At 50.5% G+C, this 20,037-nt stretch overlaps 2 protein-coding genes across 4 annotated transcripts; one reads left to right on the top strand and one right to left on the bottom strand.

Annotated features, from left to right (window-relative positions):
• The first annotated feature begins 1,118 nt into the window (after positions 1-1,118).
• Positions 1,119-4,568, top strand: CFL1 (cofilin 1). The gene is made up of 4 exons (XM_039244922.1): positions 1,119-1,233; positions 3,139-3,446; positions 3,662-3,738; positions 3,950-4,568. The coding sequence occupies exons 1-4, from the start codon at positions 1,231-1,233 to the stop codon at positions 4,060-4,062; spliced, it is 501 nt and encodes a 166-aa protein (XP_039100853.1). The 5' UTR covers positions 1,119-1,230; the 3' UTR covers positions 4,063-4,568.
• Positions 4,569-5,576: 1,008 nt separating this feature from the next.
• SNX32 (sorting nexin 32) lies at positions 5,577-19,903 on the bottom strand. 3 transcript variants are annotated; one of them, XM_039244890.1, is made up of 13 exons: positions 19,487-19,902; positions 9,744-9,851; positions 9,230-9,340; positions 8,961-9,082; positions 8,652-8,775; positions 8,378-8,482; positions 8,084-8,189; positions 7,838-7,913; positions 7,573-7,612; positions 6,731-6,817; positions 6,453-6,612; positions 6,287-6,372; positions 5,577-5,842 (listed from the first exon to the last, which is right to left on the bottom strand). In XM_039244890.1, exons 1-13 carry the CDS (start codon positions 19,520-19,522, stop codon positions 5,840-5,842), a joined length of 1,164 nt encoding a protein of 387 aa, XP_039100821.1. In that variant the 5' UTR covers positions 19,523-19,902; the 3' UTR covers positions 5,577-5,839. The 3 variants fall into 3 exon arrangements, with proteins under 3 accessions (XP_039100821.1, XP_039100820.1, XP_039100819.1); XM_039244889.1 differs by having other exon boundaries at positions 5,577-5,975; positions 19,487-19,901; XM_039244888.1 differs by lacking the exon at positions 5,577-5,842 and having other exon boundaries at positions 6,045-6,372; positions 19,487-19,903.
• Positions 19,904-20,037: the final 134 nt, after the last annotated feature.

Below are 20,037 nucleotides of genomic sequence, written 5' to 3'. Positions count from 1 at the left end.
CCTGGCAGGGTCGTTTACGGGGCTGGGGGTCGAGCGGCGGCCTCCACCCGGGGCTCCCGGCGATTCGGCTGGTGGGCGGTGCAGCGGGATGTCCCCGACTACAATAACCGGCATGCCCTGCGAGGGTCCCCACTCCCGGTCGGGAAGACCGGGCTTCCAATTCTTCATTTACATCCTTTATTCCGCTATTGAGATCTGTGTCCCCAGTTCCCTTGTTTGCGACTCTTTATTGTCTTTCTGTAGAGGCTACGGCCATTGCCATTGTTCGAGGCCAACGAAAACTCCCGTCGTCTCTCCTTTTTTTTTTCTACTTTATGCCTAAACAAAGCCGTATCTTAATTTTCCCGGGTATTAAATTACCCGTAAGCCTGGCTATCGAACGAGATTGAAGTCTGGTTTAATATGTTTCCCCTTTTCACTGTCTAGTACACAATCTTTGAATTGAACTGATCGCACAAAACCATGCCCTTCTCCCTTTATTGTTTTGTGAATGTCAGACATCTTAAAAAAAAAAAAAAGCTCTATTTTCAGACTTTCTTGTAGTCTTCCCTTAGTGGTTTTTTTTTCTCTTGTTCTAATTTTATCGAAGTTGCATATGGCCTTTTCTCCGTATGCGAGTGGCTTTGCACATGAAGGGTGCTCAATGAATTGTTTACTGGATTGAAGACGCCTTGTACTTCCTATTCTCCTTGCTCTAGGACTGGGTTCCAGGCCGACAGATAAGTTGCTTCAACTCAGAAAAGCAAAATACTAACTCAAAATTTTCAGACAAGGAAGTGTCAAGATGGATCTTAGGAAACAGTTTCGCTGCGGATAAAGAGCGTCGAGGTCGAGGACTCATTTTCGGGTCACATTACCTAACTCCGGGGCCCTTTGCTCAGCTGAGCGTTTCCTGGAAAATTGGACCAATGGGCGCGCTCTGCGTGCCATGGCCCCGCCCCTCTCGTCTGTCTCGGACTACGTCTCCCAGCATGCAATGTGGCGCTCGAAGGCCCGACGGCGAAAAAGACTCCGTTACCCAGCGAGCCCGAGAACGGCGCAGGACCCTTGGACTTCACTTCCCGTCGGCCCGTGGGGAGGGCGCCGGAAGCCCGCCCCGCCCCTCATTGTGCGGCTCATACTAAACGGAAGGGGCCGGGAGAGGCCGCGTTCAGTCGGATCCCGGCAGCAGCTGCAGCGGCTCTCATCTTTTCTGACTCTCCTTGCTATCTCCCTTTCGCTTCCGGAAACATGGTGAGCAGCAGGCCATGGCGACTGAGGGGTGGTGGCTGCGAGTCGGTCTGCGCGCGGGGGGAGGGAATGGGGGAGCGACGTCGGCACCCCCTTCCCCAGCGCCCCGGGCGGGATGAGGGTCTCGAGCTGAGGGGCGGGCGGCGTTGGGACGCGCGTGCGCGCCCGCGGGCGCTGGGGAGGGCTGCCTCGGACGACGCTCGCGCGCCCCCTGGACTCCCTTCCCCTCCCCCACCGCGCTGGTGCGCTCGCGCGGACACCGGCTGTGGGGGAGGGGTCCGGGGCGCGCGCGCACCCGCCCCTCGCGGAGCAGCCGGGGGCGCGCGCCGAGGCAAGTCAGTTCACGGGGGCGCGCGCCCGACGGGAGCATGCGGCGTCGGAACTCGGCCCCGGGGGCGGCGAAGGAAAAGCGCGCGAGCGGTCTTGGCGCGCGCGCACCCCACCCAGGGCTGTTCCTGTCTCCGCGTCACCCTCCCTCGGCTGGCGAGTCTGTCTCGAGAGCAGGTGGCAGGGATGTCTGCACCCAGGAGGGGCGGGGGCGTTGGGCCAACGGGGATGCGAGGGCGTCGGGGTCCAGGCGCTGGCGCTTGGGATTAGGGGCTTGCAGCGCGCGACACGGAGCCGCGGGTTTGCACCGGGGAGATCACAGTTCTGGTCGGAAGCGAGGGAGCCCACAAAGCGACCAGGGTTCTGTGCTCCGTACATCCGGCAAAGGCTGGAACGGCGCTGTCCGCCGGCGCGTGCGCACAAGCTCACGCCTCGCCGCTGGGCCCGAAGCCCTGGACCAGCGGGGCCTTCGGCTCTCCCGGATGGGGCCTGAGGGTGGAGCCGAGTTTAGGGAAGTGACCCAGGCGGGCACCGCCCGGAAACCACCCCGCCTGCCCCTTGTTCGGCCCCAGGGCTACGAGAACTGAAGTTCGTGTAACTTGTCCGGGCGTCGGCCGGCAGCGGCCGGGGCTGATACGCCGGTCGGTAAAAGCCATTCCTGGGGCTGAGGCCTCCGGACAGTTTTTCTCTCCCGGCCGGGCCGGGCCCTGGAGAGCGCTTTTCTCCGCCTTCTCCGGAAGCGGCAGAGTCACGTGGCCGGCTTCCTCTGCAGTTCCGGGAGCGGGGGGCACGGTCGATTTCACTGTAGACAGTAGCCCCTCTCCTATTTTGGGTGCTCCCCAACATGACTCAAAGACGTTTAAGGAGCTTTCGAGGTCCGTGGGCACTTGGGTTTGGCCGGCTAACTCCAATCAGCGACATTGGGGTCTTGCATTTTTCCGGGAGGACGGTGCGGTTATGGGATAGGGCCTTAATGAGGGGTTGTGGTTCTTGCTTCGATTGAAGAAGACCCCAGCAAAGAGGATGCTTTGTGTAAAGACTGCATTGAGTAATTCTGATGGACTTCATGAGAGCTATCGAGCTCATTGGTGTTTCACGTACCATTGTGGTTCTCTTTGCAGAAGAGGGGGCTAACTATGGTATGGGTGCCTGGGTCCCCTTTCCCTATCTGTGAAGTTTTGAGTCAACACTTTTATCCAGAGACTGAGACAGAGTACCTTATGAAAGGAGTCAGTGGCCTGTGGGTTCTTTTAATTCTGGGCTCACATCAAAGCCAAGGTTCTGCTGTTCACATGTCTTCAGTTTCTAGGCTGTAAGATGGGGGGGGGGAGGAATGCAGTTGAATTCCACGGTTAGAGGTCTCTTCTGTGGTTGCCATTCTGGGGTTGTGTCCTGTCTGGTTCTTTGAGAAGAACTTGGGTGGGAAAAATAGTGACGTTTGTCTTGGGAAGGAGAACGATGATCTCAGGTTGAGGATTACATTTGTTGACATCTAGACAGATCTCCTAAGATTGCAAAGGAGACTTCCGAGGGAGTCCCAGAGATTTTTCCTTTGTAAAGTATATGTGGCTCGTCCCCCAGGCCTCTGGTGTGGCGGTCTCTGATGGTGTCATCAAAGTGTTCAATGACATGAAGGTTCGTAAGTCCTCGACGCCAGAGGAGGTGAAGAAGCGCAAGAAGGCGGTACTCTTCTGCCTCAGCGAGGACAAGAAGAACATCATCCTGGAGGAGGGCAAGGAGATCCTGGTGGGGGACGTGGGCCAGACTGTAGACGACCCCTATGCCACCTTTGTCAAGATGCTGCCAGACAAGGACTGCCGCTACGCTCTCTATGATGCCACCTACGAGACCAAGGAGAGCAAGAAGGAGGACCTGGTGTTTATCTTCTGGTGAGACCCCCCCCCCCGCCCCACCCTTCTTTCTCAGGACGGAGCCTCTGTGGCTCCTAGTTAACTCAGGTGTGGGGGGGGGGGGAGGAACTTGATAAAAGCTTGAACTCTGAGGATTAGCTCAGGGTTCTTGAGGTCCTCTCCCACTTGAGGACACTCAGCTAGACTTGAAGAGGGAACTTTGTTGTATGTTCTTGGACTCTGTTTCCCTCCAGGGCACCTGAATGTGCACCTCTTAAGAGTAAAATGATTTATGCCAGCTCCAAGGACGCCATCAAGAAGAAGCTGACGGGTAAGGGCCAGCATTGGTGCCATGTGCCTCTTCACTCAGGCTTTGGCTGCAGGGTGGGGTGAATGGCATGGTATACGAGATACCCCCCCCCTTCCCTGCCTGCTGGAAGGTAACCAGGTCCCTTCCATCTGTTCTGATTGGCTCCTTCCCAGCCCCGACTTCCCCTCCCCCAGTGCTTCCTGCTCACAGATGCTCGCCTTCTTCCTCACAGGGATCAAGCATGAATTACAGGCAAACTGCTACGAGGAGGTCAAGGACCGCTGCACCCTGGCAGAGAAACTGGGGGGCAGTGCCGTCATCTCCCTGGAGGGCAAGCCTTTGTGAGCCCCCTCCAGCCCCCTGCCTGGAGCATCTGGCAGCCCCAGACCCGCCCGTGGGGGTTGCAGGCTGCCCCCTTCCTGCCAGACCGGAGGGGCTGGGGGGATCCCAGCAGGGGGAGGGCAGTCCCTTCACCCCAGTTGCCAAACAGCCCCCTCCCCCCCCTGGACCTTCCTCCTTCCTCCATCCCTGACGGTTCTGGCCTTCCCAAACTGCTTTTGATCTTCTGATTCCTCTTGGGTTGAAGCAGACCAAGTTCCCCCCAGGCACCCCAGTTTGGGGGGGGCCTGTATTTTTTTTAACGATACCCCAATTCCCTACCTGTTCCTCCCTTTTCCCGTGCTGCCAACTTCTAACCGCAATAGTGACTCTGTGCTTGTCTGTTTAGTTCTGTGTATAAATGGAATGTTGTGGAGATGACCCCTCCTTGCGCCGCCTGGTTCCCCTCCCCTTTGCCCCTGGTCTTGGCCACTCATGGAGGCAGGACCAGTAAGGGACCTTCAATTAAAAAAAAAAAAAAAAAAAAAAAACCACACACACAACAATAAAAAGGCTCACTAATGGGATGTTTGTTTCAGGGTTGGGCCCCCAGGGACCTTGCCGGGGGAGGCATGCTGAGATGATGAGCGCAGCATCTCTCCTGTACCAAGCCTCCACTCACCCCTTGCTTGCTGGACCCCAGCGACTAGCAGAGCCTCCCTCTGACACTCATAGGTGATGCCACAGTTAGTGCCAAACTGGCTGTTAAGGAGGTAGCTGAGCCAGGGTGTACCTGCTGCCAGGTGCAGGAGCCCCATGAGCAGAAGGGCTTCATGCCTGAGCTCTTAATGCTTGTAGCCTTGACCCAGGTGGGCTCCACTCATTGCAGCCTGTTCCCTGGCTCCCCGCTCCCTTCTGCCTAAGGGAGGCTGTGAAATTGAAAGTCACAGATTGCCTCTCTAGCTGTTCAGTCTGTCTTCAAGGTTTTCTTTGGTTTTTCTCTGCCACCTTTCATGGATGGCTGACTCATCTCTGAGGGCTGGGCGCAGTGGCTGCTGTGAGTCAGAAGCCAAGTTAAGCCTTTGGCCCTCTGCAGATGTGACTGAAGTCCAGGGTGGGGCCAAGCCAGGTGCAGCCCAGGACTTCAGACCCAAGTGTCTTGGGTCCCACCTCCCTGTGTTTAACCAAGAGGGTGTTGGCTGCGGCCCTGAGCCTTTTGCCGACACATTGCTGCAGGCCCGCTCGCCAGCCTGTACTTTGGGTTTTCACCTGCCTGGGAGGTAAAAGTACTTAGAAGTCATACCCTGTAAGGGTGTGGGTGTAGGATTACAGTTCCCCACCCCAGTCACCTGAACTGGAGGGAAAAAAACGCTCCTGGTGTTAAAGCTGGTCCCTTAGTTTCTTGGAGCTTGCCAAGAGGGAAGCAGGCAGGGCTGGTTCCCTTTGACGACACTGCAGGGGGCTACCCAGGGCCGGGTGTCCACAGTGCCGCAGTAAAGGTGGGCCCTAGAGCGGTGGGAAATGAGGACAAACAGGCCTCCTTGTAGCAAGAACCAGGTTCTTTATTTGTGAACAGGTTGGGGACAAATGAACTCCAGGGGTGGGGGAGGACAGGGTGCTTGGGGGCTGCCCCTCAGGAGAGAAGGGAGGTCCAGGTCCCTGGCCTCCCCAAAGTTGGGGTTTTGCTTACCTGTGGCCAAGTATTGTAGCCATGCTGCCCTAGCTTCCCCCTGCAGGACCTGATACCTTTGGGTGGGAATGGGCCTTGGGCTTGCCCTGGGAGGTCATGGGGCCTGGGTAGTGGTCACTGTGGAGGTGGTGGGGAGGGGAGGGGGGAGAAATGTGGACTCTTGCACTAAAAGGCCCTGGAGCAGGCTCTGGCTGCTCTAAGGCTCCCCCTTGAGTGCGACAAGGGTGTTCCGGAGGAGGAGGGTGCTGGCCTGCATGAGAGAGAGGTCCTTGATGGTCCCCCACCCCTGCCTCCCTGCGCCCTCCTTCAGGGTGCTGTTCTAACCCCTACACCTGTAACTCCTGTCCCCTCCTCAGCAACAACAGTTGCCATTAATGGAGGGCTTACTACCCATCATAGGAGGGGTCCTGGTCCAAGATGAAACCTGACCCTGAACCTCAACCAGGGCTGCTCAAGGTCCACCTCTCCCTTAACACATGCTTGCAAGCGCTTGGTGAGAATCTACAGGTCTGGGAGTGGACGGCGGAGACAGCAAGAGGGCACGGGGGTCGGAGGGCTCACCTTGGCATGTTTGAGCTCCAGCTCTGCCAGCTCGATGAGGTTCTTGCGGAAGGAGGACACGCGGCGGGACTTGAAATCCATGAGCTCTGGAGAGGAGGGAGGGGAAGTGGGGACCCTGGGAGGGTAGGCTGCCCAGTGGCAGGGGCTTGGGGGCCGTGGGGTTTACCCTGCTTGGCTGAGTCAGAGAGGCGTTCAAAGCGTTGGCAGCACAGCTGCTGGTGGCTCTCAGCGGTCCGCACCTCCCGGTTCCTGGTGCGCGCCCTGTCCAGTGCCTTGTTGGCGTTCTCGTAGTCGGCCAGTGCCCGCAGACGCCGGTACAGCAGGTCCTGGGGCCGCCAGGGGCTCAGGATCACTGGTGTCCGCGGCCTCCCCTACCTGCCCACCCCCGTTGCTCCAGCCTTGCTGTCCTCCAACCCCGAGGTTCCCTCCGGGGCCACGTCTCACCTTGGCTGCCTGTGAGTCCCGCATGTAGTATCGCAGCATGTCTGACAGCTTGAGGTCCTCGTCAGAGGCCACTCGGCCTTCCAGCTTCTGAATCAGGAAGTTTGGAGGCTGGGGAGGGAGCTTGCAGAGGGGCAGCTAAAGGCTGGGGTGCTGCTGCTCATCTAAACAGCCAAAAGTCACTTGATAACCATGCTAGGTCAGACCCTGATCTTCATGGGAGCAGGCCACGGAAAACCACTGAGGATTGGCATCTGGTCTAGATCCTGGGGCTTGAGTAGGAATTAGACAACAGCCAAAGGCGCTGCAGGTGTGCAAGCCTAGTGTGTGTTCATGAGTTTAGTGGGGGCACTTGGATGGCGGGGGTCGGGTCCCAAAAGGCATAAAGTGCAAGCTAAGGACTTTGGGCTTTGTATTTTGGGCACTTTCTGGAAGGGGCAAGGTCACTGAAGGGCCTTGAGCAGGGAAGAGATGTGATCCAGAGACATTTTAGAAAGACTGGCACGCTGCAGCGATCTTGGAGAAGTTAGGGAAGTGAGTGTCTGGGGCAGGATGTTGGCAATGCAGTGCAGCCTCCCGGAGGCACGTGGCACACCCTTGTAAATGGCTTGGCAAGCCTGGTCCCCACCCCCTCCCGTAACACCACCCAGACGCACTTGAGGCTGGATCCCCATCCCCACTCTACCTCATTAGGGCTTAACTGACAGTGGGTCCATGGTACCACTGGGTCCAAGTTATCACTGAACATTCCAAAATGACCCTGGGGCTTTTTTCCTCTTTCAGAACTTTCTCGTCCCTTGCAAAGGATTATTGGGTGGCCTTCCGATACAGAAGGCAGTACTCACCCTTAGCCGTTCAAAGAGCTCTGCCAGTTTGAGGAAGCTCCTAGGAGGCAGTGGGGAAGAGTTAGGGCAGAGATCTTGAGGGGGTGTTCCCTAAAGCCTCCCTGCCCTTGGCACTCGCTCTTGGGGAAATCTCCCTCACTTCTCCCAAATCCCAGCAGGAACTGCACCTCCCACCTACAGGCCATAGTAGGTTTCCACAGCGACCCCTCGTGGGCAGACACAGAATTACAGGCATAGGGCAGGAGGGGTAAAAGGGAGTCCTCACGTCTTTAGCTGGTTGACTTCCTGTGTTCCCAGACTGCTCAATGCGGCAGAGATCGGGATATAATCATCTGCCAGGCCTGTTGGTGAATAGCCCTCCATCAGAGCCCCTTGGTCTGCACATCAAGCCCCACCCCTGGTGTTTATGGTCATAGGCACGGGGCATTTCCTGATATCTTCTCTCCCTGCCCGGAGTAGGAATGCCGGGGAGAGGGGGCAGAGATCCCAGGGCCCCTTGGGCCCTGCGTACACTTGTGGGAGTGCATGACACGGTCTGCCCGCAGGCAGGCATCCCGGATCCGGGTGTGGTACTCCAGCAGGAATGTCCTCTCATGCTCAAAGAAGTCATCCACCTCCTAAGGGAGCCAGACAGAAGCCACTTATGCTGAGTCAGTAGGAGCATGGCACCCATGGACACGCAGGGGTAGCACATGCCCCTTCCCCCCCCCCCCAGTGCCTTCCCTCCCACAGCCACCCTCGCCTCAATCTTTGCTGTGGACTTGAGGCCCTGGGTTGAACCCGCAGAGGGGGCCCCAAGGGTCACCTTGAGCCCTGACATGCTGGTGATGAGGGCTTCGTCTGCAGACTTCACGATATTCCTCAGAAATCCCCCAAGGAGCTCCTTCCTGTTCTTTCCCCGGACACTGAGCTGAGGCAGGCATGGGGAGAGTATGACGTTGGGGTGGGGGCATCTGCACTTCCCACCCCAGGCACAGGCCACTTGTGGAACTGATGAGATGGAGCCTTGAGGCCACGGAGCATCGTGCCCCCCCCCGCCCCCCTCCCAAGGGCGACCCCAGTGCTCTGGCCCAGCTCACATCCTGGCCGTATTCCAAAAAGACAAAGAAGTTGTGGTCTCGACGCAGGGTGGGGTGGGCTGCCAGGCGCTGCAGAAAGACCTCATGCATTGCAACCGTCTTCTTAAAGATTGCCAGGTACTCCCTGCAGAAAATGGCAGGAAGCTCAAGGCCCTCCTGGGCTCTGATCATCCTGCCTCCTTCCCCTCAGAAGCCCTGGGGTCAGAGGTCAGGCTCTCTAACTATCCACAGGTGATGAAATCCTAGGACTCTCTGGAAGGGGGTGGGCCTGGGGCTTCATGAGAGACAAGGAAAGGAGGTAACACTCACGCCTCCAGCTCCTGCTTCATTTTGGCAAACTCCTCCCGCGTGATGGAGCTGTCCCCCTCACCCAACTTCTGCAGCTTTTCCCTCGAAGCCTCAAAGTCTGGCCTTGGAGGGGCTGGGGGGATCTGCTCAAAGGAGGGACAGAGCTGGGAGGCTCTCTCGTTGCTGAGAAGGCCATCCCCCAGTACGGGGGAGTGTGGCCCAGTCTTCTATCCCCATCCAAGCACCCAGGCCCGCTCCACACAGCCCCCGCCCGCCCTGCCCCTCCTCACGATGAGGCCGGCGTACTCCTCGTTTTCCACGTAGGCGTCATGTAGCCAGATGAATTCCTCATGCTGCCGCACAACGGAGAACTCCGTTTGGGCGAAGTGAGGGAGGCAGCTCTGGAGGCCGAGAAGCCGGTCTGAGGTGTCTCTCCTCCCCTCCCAAACCCGCACCCATCAAGCATCCTGGGCACCCACCTTTGGGCTTCCCCGATCCCACCCCCGAGGTGGGGCCCAAGGTGGGCCTTGGTGGCTCAGGCGTCCATGATATCACTTAGGATGATGGACAGGGGGTGGTTAGGACTTGTGGCCAGAGGCAAAAGGCCAAATGGAGACTAGACAAGATGCTCGCTTTCTCAGAGTGGCAGCGGGCAAGAGCCAAGTTGAGGACCAGGGCCCAAAGTCTATGTTGGCATCTGCCTACCACGCCCTGGTCAAGGCTGGGGGCAGCAGGCTCCTCAGGCTCCTGAAGCCTCCGGAGGCAGGCATCTGAACTGCCCTCTTACTCCCTTGGCAGCCTCACCTTGGTTTGAACAGTGAACTTCACCTTGTCCCGCTCGCTCACTGCATCAGAGATCTCCACCTGTAAGGAGCTGTCTCCCTGTGGGTCCACTGGTACGGAGGAGGGCTGCTGGGGAGGGGAGGTTTCAGACATGACTGACCACGGCCCCTTACCAGCATCCTCACCGCCGACTTCAGGGCCTCCCGCAAAGCCCACCTCAGCAGCATTGCTTTGCCAGTGCCCTGGGGTCACCAGCTACCCCTAGAGGGATCCTGAAAAGTCACTGCTCAGGGCTTTACAATTACTACAACACTTTCCCACACTTCCATCCTCAGAAGCAACCAGAATACTCCCCATTCTATAGATAGGAAAGCAGACCACTGGGGAGGTAAAACAACTGGTCTGAAATCACACACACAGCTGCAAAGTGGCAGGACCAGATGTGAACCCCGTTTCTCAGTTCCAGACCCCAAATACTTTCTTAGCTACCAGCTTGCCTCTTCCCCAGCTGGTTACTTCAGGTACCTTTCCACCAGGGCCTAAAGTCAGTTAGATTAGATGTTCTCACCCCTTTTGCGGGGTTCCTGAGACCATGCACCACTTTTAGTCCCAAGAGGCAGTGGCTTGTGGGCAAAGCGTGTGCATTTCTCTAAGTGAAAAGATCTGTGAGGCACCAAACTACTAGTTCATTTTTGCATTGAGCTTTACAACACACATTTATTGAACACCTACTATGTCTATGCCACTGTGCCAAGTGAAGGGTTAAAAGGCCATTCCACCTTCGAGAATTGCTCACCAGTATATATGTAAACAGGCACCTCCCCACCTCTCGCATCCAGGGGCCTCACTCTCTCTTCTCACAGGCTTTGGCCTATGTTTGACACACACTATGGACGACTCTTCTGACTTCTATCACCATAGATTACATTTACCTGGCCTTAAATGTCACAGAAATGAAGTAGACACCATTGTTTCGTGTTCCTTCATGAGCTCTATCTATGTTGTTGAGTGCAGCAGTAATTCTCTTCCATTGCTGTGTGGTATTCCGTATCATAGTTTATTTATCTATTCTACTGTTGGTAGCCGTTTAGATTATTTCAAGATTGGCCTATTATGAATGAGGCTTCCACGAACAGTCTTGCATGTGTCTTTTGAGGAACCTAAGTACTCATTTCTGTTGGGTATGAGAAGTGTTTGCTCACAGGGTAGGCATGTGTTTAAGTGCTTTCATAGATACTGCCAGGTTTTCGAAGTGATCGTACAAATTTATACTCCTGCCAGCACTGCACAAAAGTTCCAGTTACACAGCACCCATGCCAGTACTTAGAGTTGTTAGTGCTTTTTATGTTAGCTCTACTGGTCAAGGTAGGATAATTGTGCGTTGTGGCTTTAATTTGTATTCCCTGATGAGAAATGATGTTGAACATCGTTTTATGTACCTATCGGCCATTTGGATATCTTTTGTAAAGTGCCTTTTCAGGTCTTTTGCTCCTCCTCTACCCTCCTCTTTTAAAAATCAGATTGTCTTTATTATTACTGTTGTTAATTTGTAGGAACTCTATATACAAGCCCTTTGTCAGTTACATGTGTTGCCCGTATCTCCTATTCTTTGGTTTCCTTTTTACTCTCTTAATGACTTATAATTCTACAAGCTCCAATATGTCAGTCTTCTCTTTTATGATTAAGGGTTTTTGTGTACTCTTGAAGAGACTTTTGCCTACCCCCAAGTCATAAAGATATTCTTTTTCTTCTTCTAGAAGTTAACAGTTGTAGCTTTTAAATTTATGTCTATGATCCACTTTCAATTCATCCTGTATACAGTGTAAGGTATGGGTTGTGTTTCATTTTTGCCATATAAATAGCCAGTCATTTTAGCACTATTTGTTAAAAAAAAAAAAAAAAGGCTATTTCCATGTGTAGCAACATGGATAGACCTTGAGGGTGTTATGCTGAGTGAAATAAGTCAGGCAGAGAAGGACAAATATCATATGTTTGCACGTATAGGAGGATTAGGAGGAACTTAACTGAGGAACAAGGGGGAGAAGAAGGGGGAAATGGTGGGGGAAAGGGAGAGAGGCAAACCATGAGAGACTCTTGAATGCTGACAAAAACTGCGGACTGATGGATGTGGGGGGGAGGGGGGATGGGCCTGGAGGAGGGCACTCGTGGGGATGAGCACTGGGTGTTATGTGGAAACTAATTTGACAATAAACTATTTGTAAAAAAATAAATAAATAAAAATAAATAAATAAAAAAAAGACTATTTTTTTAAGGTTTATTAATTTACGTAATCTCTACACCCAACATGGGGTTCGGCCTCATGACCCGGAGATCAAGAGCCCCATACTCTTCTGCCAGCCAGGTGCTCTAAAAAGATTCTTTTGAGTATTGATTTGCTTTGGTGCACATCTTTTTTTTTTTTTTTAAAGTTTTATTCATTTCTAGGAGAGAGAGAGAGACAGTGTGAGCAGGGGAGGGTCAGAGAGAGAGGAAGACACAGACTCTGAAACAGGCTCCAGGCTCCGAGCTGGCAGTCAGCACAGAGCCCGACGCGGGGCTCGAACCCACGAACTGTGAGATCATGACCTAAGCGAAAGTCGGACGCTTAACCGACTAAGCCACCCAGGCGCCCCTGCTTTGGTGCACATCTTGGTAGAAAATAAATGGGCTTCACAAGTGTTATCAGTTGTGTACTCTCTATTCTGTTCCACTGATCTTCATGTCTGTACTTTTGATAATAGCACACTGTCCTCATTACTGTAATTGACAAACTTGAAATCAAACAGATTTTACTTTGCTCCTTTTAAAAATCACGTTGGCTGTTATAGCTCTTCACGTTTCTGTATAAATTGTAGAGTCAGCTTTGTGAATTTTCACCCAAAAAACCTGCTAGGATTTTGATTGAGATTAAATTGAATCTATAGATCAATTTGGGAAGGATATACATTTTTACAATTTTGCTTCTTCTAATCCATCAACATGAAATATCTTTCCAATTACTTAGGTCTTCTAAAATTTTTCTCAGTAATGGTTTGTAGGGTTCTCTGTAAAGGTTTTCCACATTTTTTGTTAGAGTAATTCCTAGGTATTTTATGATTTATTATTATTATTTTTAAAAAATGTTTATTTATTTTTGAGAGACAGAAACACAGAGCACGAACAGGGGAGGGGAAGAGGGAGAGGGAGACACAGGATCTGAGGCAGCCTCCAGGCTCTGAGCTGTCAGCACAGAGCCCAACATGGGGCTTGAACCCAAGAACCGTGAGATCATGACCTGAGCCGAAGTTAGAGGCTTAACTGACTGAGCCACCCAGGTGCCCACTGATTTTTTTTTTTTTTTTACTATTGTTGCTATTTCAAATAACATTAAAATTATTTTTCATTTCCTAATTATTTATTGCTAGTATGTAGAAACACACAAATGATTTTTATATACTTACTTTGTGTCCAAGAACCTTGCTAAATTTACATACTACCTTTAGAATAGCTTGTAGATTATTTTGGATTTCATTCCTATACAATCCTATGATATAAAATAGTGAGTTTTAGTTTTTCCTTTCCAAACTTTATACCTTTTATTTCTTTTTCTTGCCTTATTGCATTTGCTAGAACTTCTAGTACAAGGCAGAAGTGGTGACATGGTGAAAAAGGAAATCCTTGCCTTGTTTCTGATCTCAGAGGGAATGCATTCAACTTGTAAGCCTGAAGATGTTTTTAGATACCCTATCAGATCAGTGAGACTCCCTTCTATGCCTAGTTTTGGTAAGAGTGTTTTTTTTTAAATCAATGTTTCCTCCCTTTATCGAGACATCATATGGTTTCTCCTGTTATTCTGTATATGTGCTGAATTTCACTGATTAATTTTCAATTATTAAACCACCCAACATTCCTGGAATAAGGCCTTCATCATGAAGTAGTCTGTTTTTATATATTGCCTATTCAACTTGATAATATTTTGTTCGTGATTTTTCCATTTATGTCCACAAGAGATATTAACCTGTATTTTTCCTTTCTTTTAATGTTTTTGACAGTTTTTTTGTGTGTGGCAAAATATACATAACACAAAAGATTCATTTTAATCATCGGCAAACAGTTTGTTGGTATTAAGTATATTCATAGTGTGGTACAACCGTCATCATCACCCATCTCCTCTCGACGGGTTTTTGTATCAAGGTTATGTTGTTCTCCTAAAATAAGTTGGAATTGTGCTTTCTCTTTCTGTTTTTGGAATAATTTATACGAGAATGGTATTAGCTTTTTTTTAATGCTTCAAAGAATTCACATGTGACATTATATGTGCTTAGAGAGGTATTTTTGAAAACTTAAATTACAGATTTACTTCCTATAATAGACATAGGACTATTCAGATTTTCTTAATGTTTATACTTTTTGAAGGAGAGTGAGTGCAAGTGGGGGAGGGGCAGAGAGAGAGGGAGACACAGAATCCGAAGCAAGCTCCAGGCTCTGAGCTGTCAGCACAGAGCCCAACATGGGGCTCGAACTCAGGAATGAGAGAATGACCTGAGCCAAAGTCAGATGCTTAACTGACTGAGCCACCCAGGCACCCCCTGGACTATTCAGATTTTGATTTTTTTTTGTAAATATTTTTATTTATTTTCGAGAGAGAGATAGAGACAGCATGAGCAGGGGAGGATCAGAGAGAGAGGGAGGCACAGAATCTGAAACAGGCTCCAGGCTCTGCGCTAGCTGTCAGCACAGAGCCCGAGGCGGGGCTCGAACCCACGAACCGCAAGATCATGACCTAAGCGAAAGTCGGACGCTTAACCGACTAAGCCACCCAGGCGCCTCATGAGATTTTGATTTTTTGTTTCAGGTTTGGTAAGTTGCATTTTTCAAGTCGTTTGTCCATTTTATCTAAATTCTCTCATTTGTTGGTATAAACTTTTTCTTAAAAACTCATTATCTTTTTAATGTCTGAAATATCTCTTGCAATGTGCACTTAATCACTCTTGGTTTTGGTAATTAATATTTTCTCCATTCCTTCCTCTCAGTCTCTCTCCTGCTCTCTATCAGTGTTGCTAGAAGTTTATCATTTTTTAAAAGTTTATTTATTTATTTTGAGAGAGAGGGGGAGAGAGAGAGTGGGATTTGATCTCATAAACCATTAGATCATGACTGAGCCAAAATCAAGGGTCAGACGCTTCACCAACTGAGCCACACAGGCGCCCCAGAAGTTTATCATTTAAAAAAAAAAAGTTTATTTATTTATTTTGAGAGAGAGGGGGAGAGAGAGAGTGGGATTTGATCTCATAAACCATTAGATCATGACTGAGCCAAAATCAAGGGTCAGACGCTTCACCAACTGAGCCACACAGGCGCCCCAGAAGTTTATCATTTAAAAAAAAAAAGTTTATTTATTTATTTTGTGTGTGTCTGTGAGAGAGAGAGCATTAGTAGGGGAGGGGCAGAGACAGAGAGGGAGAGAGAGAGAATCCCAAGGAGGCTCTGCACTGTCAGTGTGGAGCCTGAGGTGGGGCTCAAACTCACAATTTGTGAGATCATGACCTGAGCCAAAACCAAGAATTGGACGCTTAACTGACTGAGCCACCAGGTGCCCCTGGAAGTTTGTCAGTTTTTACTGGTATTTTCAAAAAACTATTTTTGGCATTATTGAGTTTCTATGTTTATATATTTATCTTCTATTAATTGATTTCTGTTCCTTATTATTTCCTTCCTTTTTCTTTCTTGGGTTTTAATTGCTCTGCTGTTTCTAGTTTCTTAAGATTGAAGTTTAGATCATTGACTTCTCCACCTTTATTCTGTTCTAAAATATGCATTTGGAGGTATAAATTTCCCCCTGGATACTGCTTTAGCTGCATCTCATGAGTTTTGATATATCATATTTTCAAAGTCATTTCTTTAAAAAACTAATTTTAATTATAATTTCTTCTTTGACCTATGAATTATTTAGAAGCATGGTACTTACTTTCCAAATATTTTGGAATCTTTTTGATTCCTTAATCCTACTGGACAGAGATCTCATTATGTATGATTTCAATGTTTCATAACTTGTTGATACTTGCTTTATAGCCCAATATATGATGTATTTTGGTAAATGTTTCAAGTGCACTTGAAAATAATGCGTTTTCTGCAATTATTGGGTACAGAGCTCTACGTAAACCAATTAGATCAAATAGATTAATCATGGTATTTTAAATCTTCAAAATCCTTACAGATTTTTTTTTTTGTTCTAACACTTGAGAGAGTTGTGTTAAATCTCTAACTGTAATTATGGGTTTGTCTATTTCTCCTTTTAATTCTATAATCTTTTACTTTGCATATTTTAAAACGATATTATTAGTTGCATATAAATTTAGGACTGTTTTATCTTCCTGTTGACTTGACTCCTTAATCACTATAAAATGTCCCTCTTGGGGTACCTGGGTGGCTTAGTTGGTTAAGCGTCTGACTTTCGCTTAGGTCATGATCTTACGGTTCGTGGGTTCAAGCCCTGCGTCGGGCTCTGTGCTGACTGCCAGCTCGGAGCCTGGAGCCTGTTTCAGTCTGTGACTCCCTCTCTCTCTGACCCTCCCCTGCTCACGCTGTCTCTCTCTCTGTCTCCTAGAAATAAATAAACATTAAAAAAAATGTCCCTCTTTATTTCTAGTAATACTTGTCTTACAATCTACTTTGTCTGAAATTAACTAACATAGCCATGCCAGCATTCTTTTGGTTAGCGCTCTTTTTGTGTCCTTATAAAGCATGTCCTTTTTAACAGAATATAGTTGTCTTAAAAAAGTCCAGTCTGGGGTGGTTGGGTAGCTCAGTCAGTTTAGCATCTGATTCTTGGTTTCGGCTCAGGTCATATTCACAGGGTTGCGGGATCAAGCCCCGCATTGAGCTCTGTAATGAACATGGAGCCTGCTTGGGATTCTCTCTCTCTCTCTCTCTCTCTCTCTCTCTCTCTCTCTCTCTCCCCCTGCTCCTCTCCCCCACCTCATGCTCTATTAATAAATAAATAACTTTAAAATGTTTATTATTTTGAGAGAGACAGACAGACTGAATGTGAGTGGGGGAGGGGCAGAGAGAAATGGAGATACAGAATCCAAAGGAGGCTCCAGGCACAGGGCCTGACATGGGGCTCAAACCCACAGACGTTAAGATTATGACTTGAGCTGGGGCGCCTGGGTGGCTTAGTCGGTTAAGCGTCCGACTTTCGCTTGGGTCATGATCTCGCGGTTTGTGGGTTCGAGCCCCGTGTCGGGCTCTGTGCTGACTGCCAGCTTGGAGCCTGGAGCCTGTTTCAGTCTGTGACTCCCTCTCTCTCTGACCCTCCCCTGCTCACGCTGTCTCTCTCTCTCTCCTAGAAATAAATAAAACATTTAAAAAAAATTAAAAAAAAAAAGATTATGACTTGAGCTGAGGTTGGCTGCTTAACCAACTGAGCCACCCCAATAGGCACCCCAATAAATAAATGAACAAATTAATGAATGAATGAATAAATAAATATCCAATCTGAAAAAAAATCCAATATGAATTTTTTAAGTTTATTTTTGAGAGAGAGAGAAGGGGCGAGGGGCAAGAGAGAGGGAGAGAGAGAATCCCAAGCAGACTCTGCACTGTCAGCACAGAGCCCAATGTGGGGCTTGATCCCACAATGCTGAAATCATGATCTGAGCTGAAAATAAAGTCAGATGCTTAACCCACTGAGCCATCCAGGTGCCTCTGATTTTTTTTTTTTAATGTTTTATTTATTTCTGAGAGAGAGAAAGACAGCGTGAACAGGGGAGGGTCAGAGAGAGAGGGAGACACAGAATCTGAAGCAGGCTCCAGGCTCTGAGCTAGGTGTCAGCACAGAGCCCAAAGTGGGGCTCGAACCCACGAACCGTGAGATCATGACCTGAGCCGAAGTCAGACGCCCAACCGACTGAGCCACGCAGGCGCCCCTTTGAATGTTTTTTTTTAAAAATAACCTGGGGCACCTGGGTGGATCAGGCGGTTAAAATCCAACTTGGGCTCAGGTCATGATCTCATAGTTCGTAGACTCAAGCCCAGTGTTGGGCTCTGTGCTGACAGCTCAGAGACCGGAGCCTGCTTCAGATCCTATATCTCCCTCTCTCTTTGCCCCTCCCCCGCTCACACTCTGTCTCTCTCTCTCTCTCTCTCTCTCTCAAAAATAAATAAACATAAAGTAATCTTACACCCAAGGTGGGGTGCAAACTCACAACCCCAAGATCAAGAGTTGCATGTTCTACAAACTAAGCCAGCCAGGCACCCTCATGAATATGTTTTTAATTGAGTGTTTGGTCTACTGCTAATTATTGTAATTACTGATATAGGCTATTAACTTGCCATCTTGCCTTTTTTTTTCTTCCTTTGGCTCATCTATTTTTTGTTCCTTTATTCTTTCTTTCTTGACTTCCGTTAGATTAAGCAAGTATTTTTGCGTTATTTCAGATTCGTTTCTATTATACTTTTATTTACATCTTCATTTAGTATTCTTTTTTTTTAATATTTTTATTTATTTCTAGGAGAGAGAGGGAGAGACAGCGTGAGCAGGGGAGGGTCAGAGAGAGAGGGAGTCACAGACTGAAACAGGCTCCAGGCTCCGAGCTGGCAGTCAGCACAGAGCCCGACGCGGGGCTCGAACCCCCGAACCGCGAGACCATGACCTAAGCGAAAGTCGGACGCTCAACCGACTAAGCCACCCAGGCGCCCCCATTTAGTATTCTTTACATCTCTATATAAAAGAGAATCTCAGAGAAGGCAATGCTTACTCTAGTGGACATGATCTAATAGTGGGCTTTCAGAGAGCCTGGCACCTACAAAGTTTGGGGATGCAGCCATCAGTCTGATAGCCCAGCACACATCCCATATGATAAGAGATATAACAAAAACAGTAATAATAGCTAACACTTATAACTTGAGCTTCCTATATGCCAGGCACTGATCTAAGCATCTTACATATATTAATTAAATTAATCATGAATATGAACACAGATAAACACTGAAACACATATTTTCTCCTCCATGCTTTGTGTCTCTCGGGCCCTCTCACCCCTCCAAACTCCGGTTGAACCGCACTCCTCACTTCCTGGCTTCTCCCACATCCCCAGGGCAAGCTCCTTTGTCCCACCACAATCCCCCCAACACACAATCTGGCTCGTTGGTACAGTGGGTCCCTAAGCCCTCTATATTACCCCCTGCTGTCTTAGTATCTCTGTTCTAACCTGTATTGTTTGGTAACTGCTTGAGGGAGAGGGGACTTCAAGGATGGACCACAGCTACTCCATCCGCATCCTCAGCCACAGCCCACTATGCACATACCTCCAACTCTCAAAAGTGTGCACGCTATGCGCCCAAGGCTGCTCAATAACTATTTGTTGACTGAAATCAAGCAAAGAGTGAAGAATTAATGATCTTATATTATATGAACACAGGTACAAAAGTGAAGCCGTTGGTGTTGCACCAGATTCCTTCCTTGGCAAAGAAGTGTACTCCATCCCCTTCTCAATCCCTAACAGGCTTCCTTCCTCCTCTGGGCCATGAAGCCAGAACCTGGGGAGGGAGGGGAGGAGTGAGTGGCAGTGCCGGTCCCTTTCCATCTGTCAGGGGAAGGTAAACCCTGTCTCCTTTGGCCCCGTGCAGGTGTCACAGAGGCGCCCTACCCCCTTGCTCAGGTCTATCCTCGAGCTCACGCGCGCGCGCGAACACACGCACACACGCCCCACTCCCTGATTGGGCACCACTGGGTACCACGGAGTGAGGCGGAGGCTGGAGGGGGGTTGCATTTTTCTCTTTACCTTGTTCTCCTTCCCAGGCTCTTGACGCCCCTCCATCACCCTCCTTGGCTGCAGCGCCCAAGCGTTCCGCGGCTGGCCACTGCCCGCGCGCTCCCGCAGTTTCCGTCCCCGACGGCTCGCCCGCGGCACGGGACCCGATCAGCTGACCGAGTCACGTTCCCCGCCCTGCCAGGAGTCACCTGGCGTCAGGCGTGGTTCCCACCCGTCCCTTAGCAGCCGCGCCTTTTGATTGGGCATCAGGTTCACCGTGAGCGGCATCATTGGCCGCAACGCCTGTGGCTCCTGTGCTTGGCCCCAGCTTTTAAGGGGGGCAGCGCGGAACCGAGAGGGCCGGGAATCGGCGACAACGTGGGGGCCGGGGTCGGGGGTTCTGGGGTTGCAGAGGCCTCGTGCCACGTCAGCCCCCGCCCCCCAGGCTGGCAGCCGGCCGCGCGCCGCAGCTCCGCGCCCCGCCTCCAACCGCCTCGCGCGACCTGCGCGTGCGCACTAGCTCTGCCGCGCGCCCTGCGGGCGGTGGGCGAGGCGGCGGGCCAGTGGGCTGCGGGGGAGGG

The sequence above is a fragment of the Hyaena hyaena genome, unplaced genomic scaffold (assembly GCF_003009895.1).
Source record: "Hyaena hyaena isolate Hyena2069 unplaced genomic scaffold, ASM300989v1 scaffold_248, whole genome shotgun sequence".
Taxonomy (NCBI): domain Eukaryota; kingdom Metazoa; phylum Chordata; class Mammalia; order Carnivora; family Hyaenidae; genus Hyaena; species Hyaena hyaena.
This window is presented reverse-complemented; position numbering and strand designations above follow the sequence as displayed.

Excerpts from the sequence above, each read along its gene's own strand:
- CFL1 (XM_039244922.1), top strand. Across the intron at positions 3,447-3,661 it reads GACCTGGTGTTTATCTTCTG|GGCACCTGAATGTGCACCTC; the intron begins GTGAGACCCCCC and ends GTTTCCCTCCAG. Across the intron at positions 3,739-3,949 it reads CATCAAGAAGAAGCTGACGG|GGATCAAGCATGAATTACAG; the intron begins GTAAGGGCCAGC and ends TCTTCCTCACAG.
- SNX32 (XM_039244888.1), bottom strand. The coding sequence starts at position 19,522 with ATGGAGGGGCGTCAAGAGCCTGGGAAGGAGAACAAG. Across the intron at positions 8,483-8,651 it reads TTTTGGAATACGGCCAGGAT|CTCAGTGTCCGGGGAAAGAA; the intron begins GTGAGCTGGGCC and ends TGCCTGCCTCAG. Across the intron at positions 6,373-6,452 it reads CTCTGACTCAGCCAAGCAGG|AGCTCATGGATTTCAAGTCC; the intron begins GTAAACCCCACG and ends CCTCCTCTCCAG.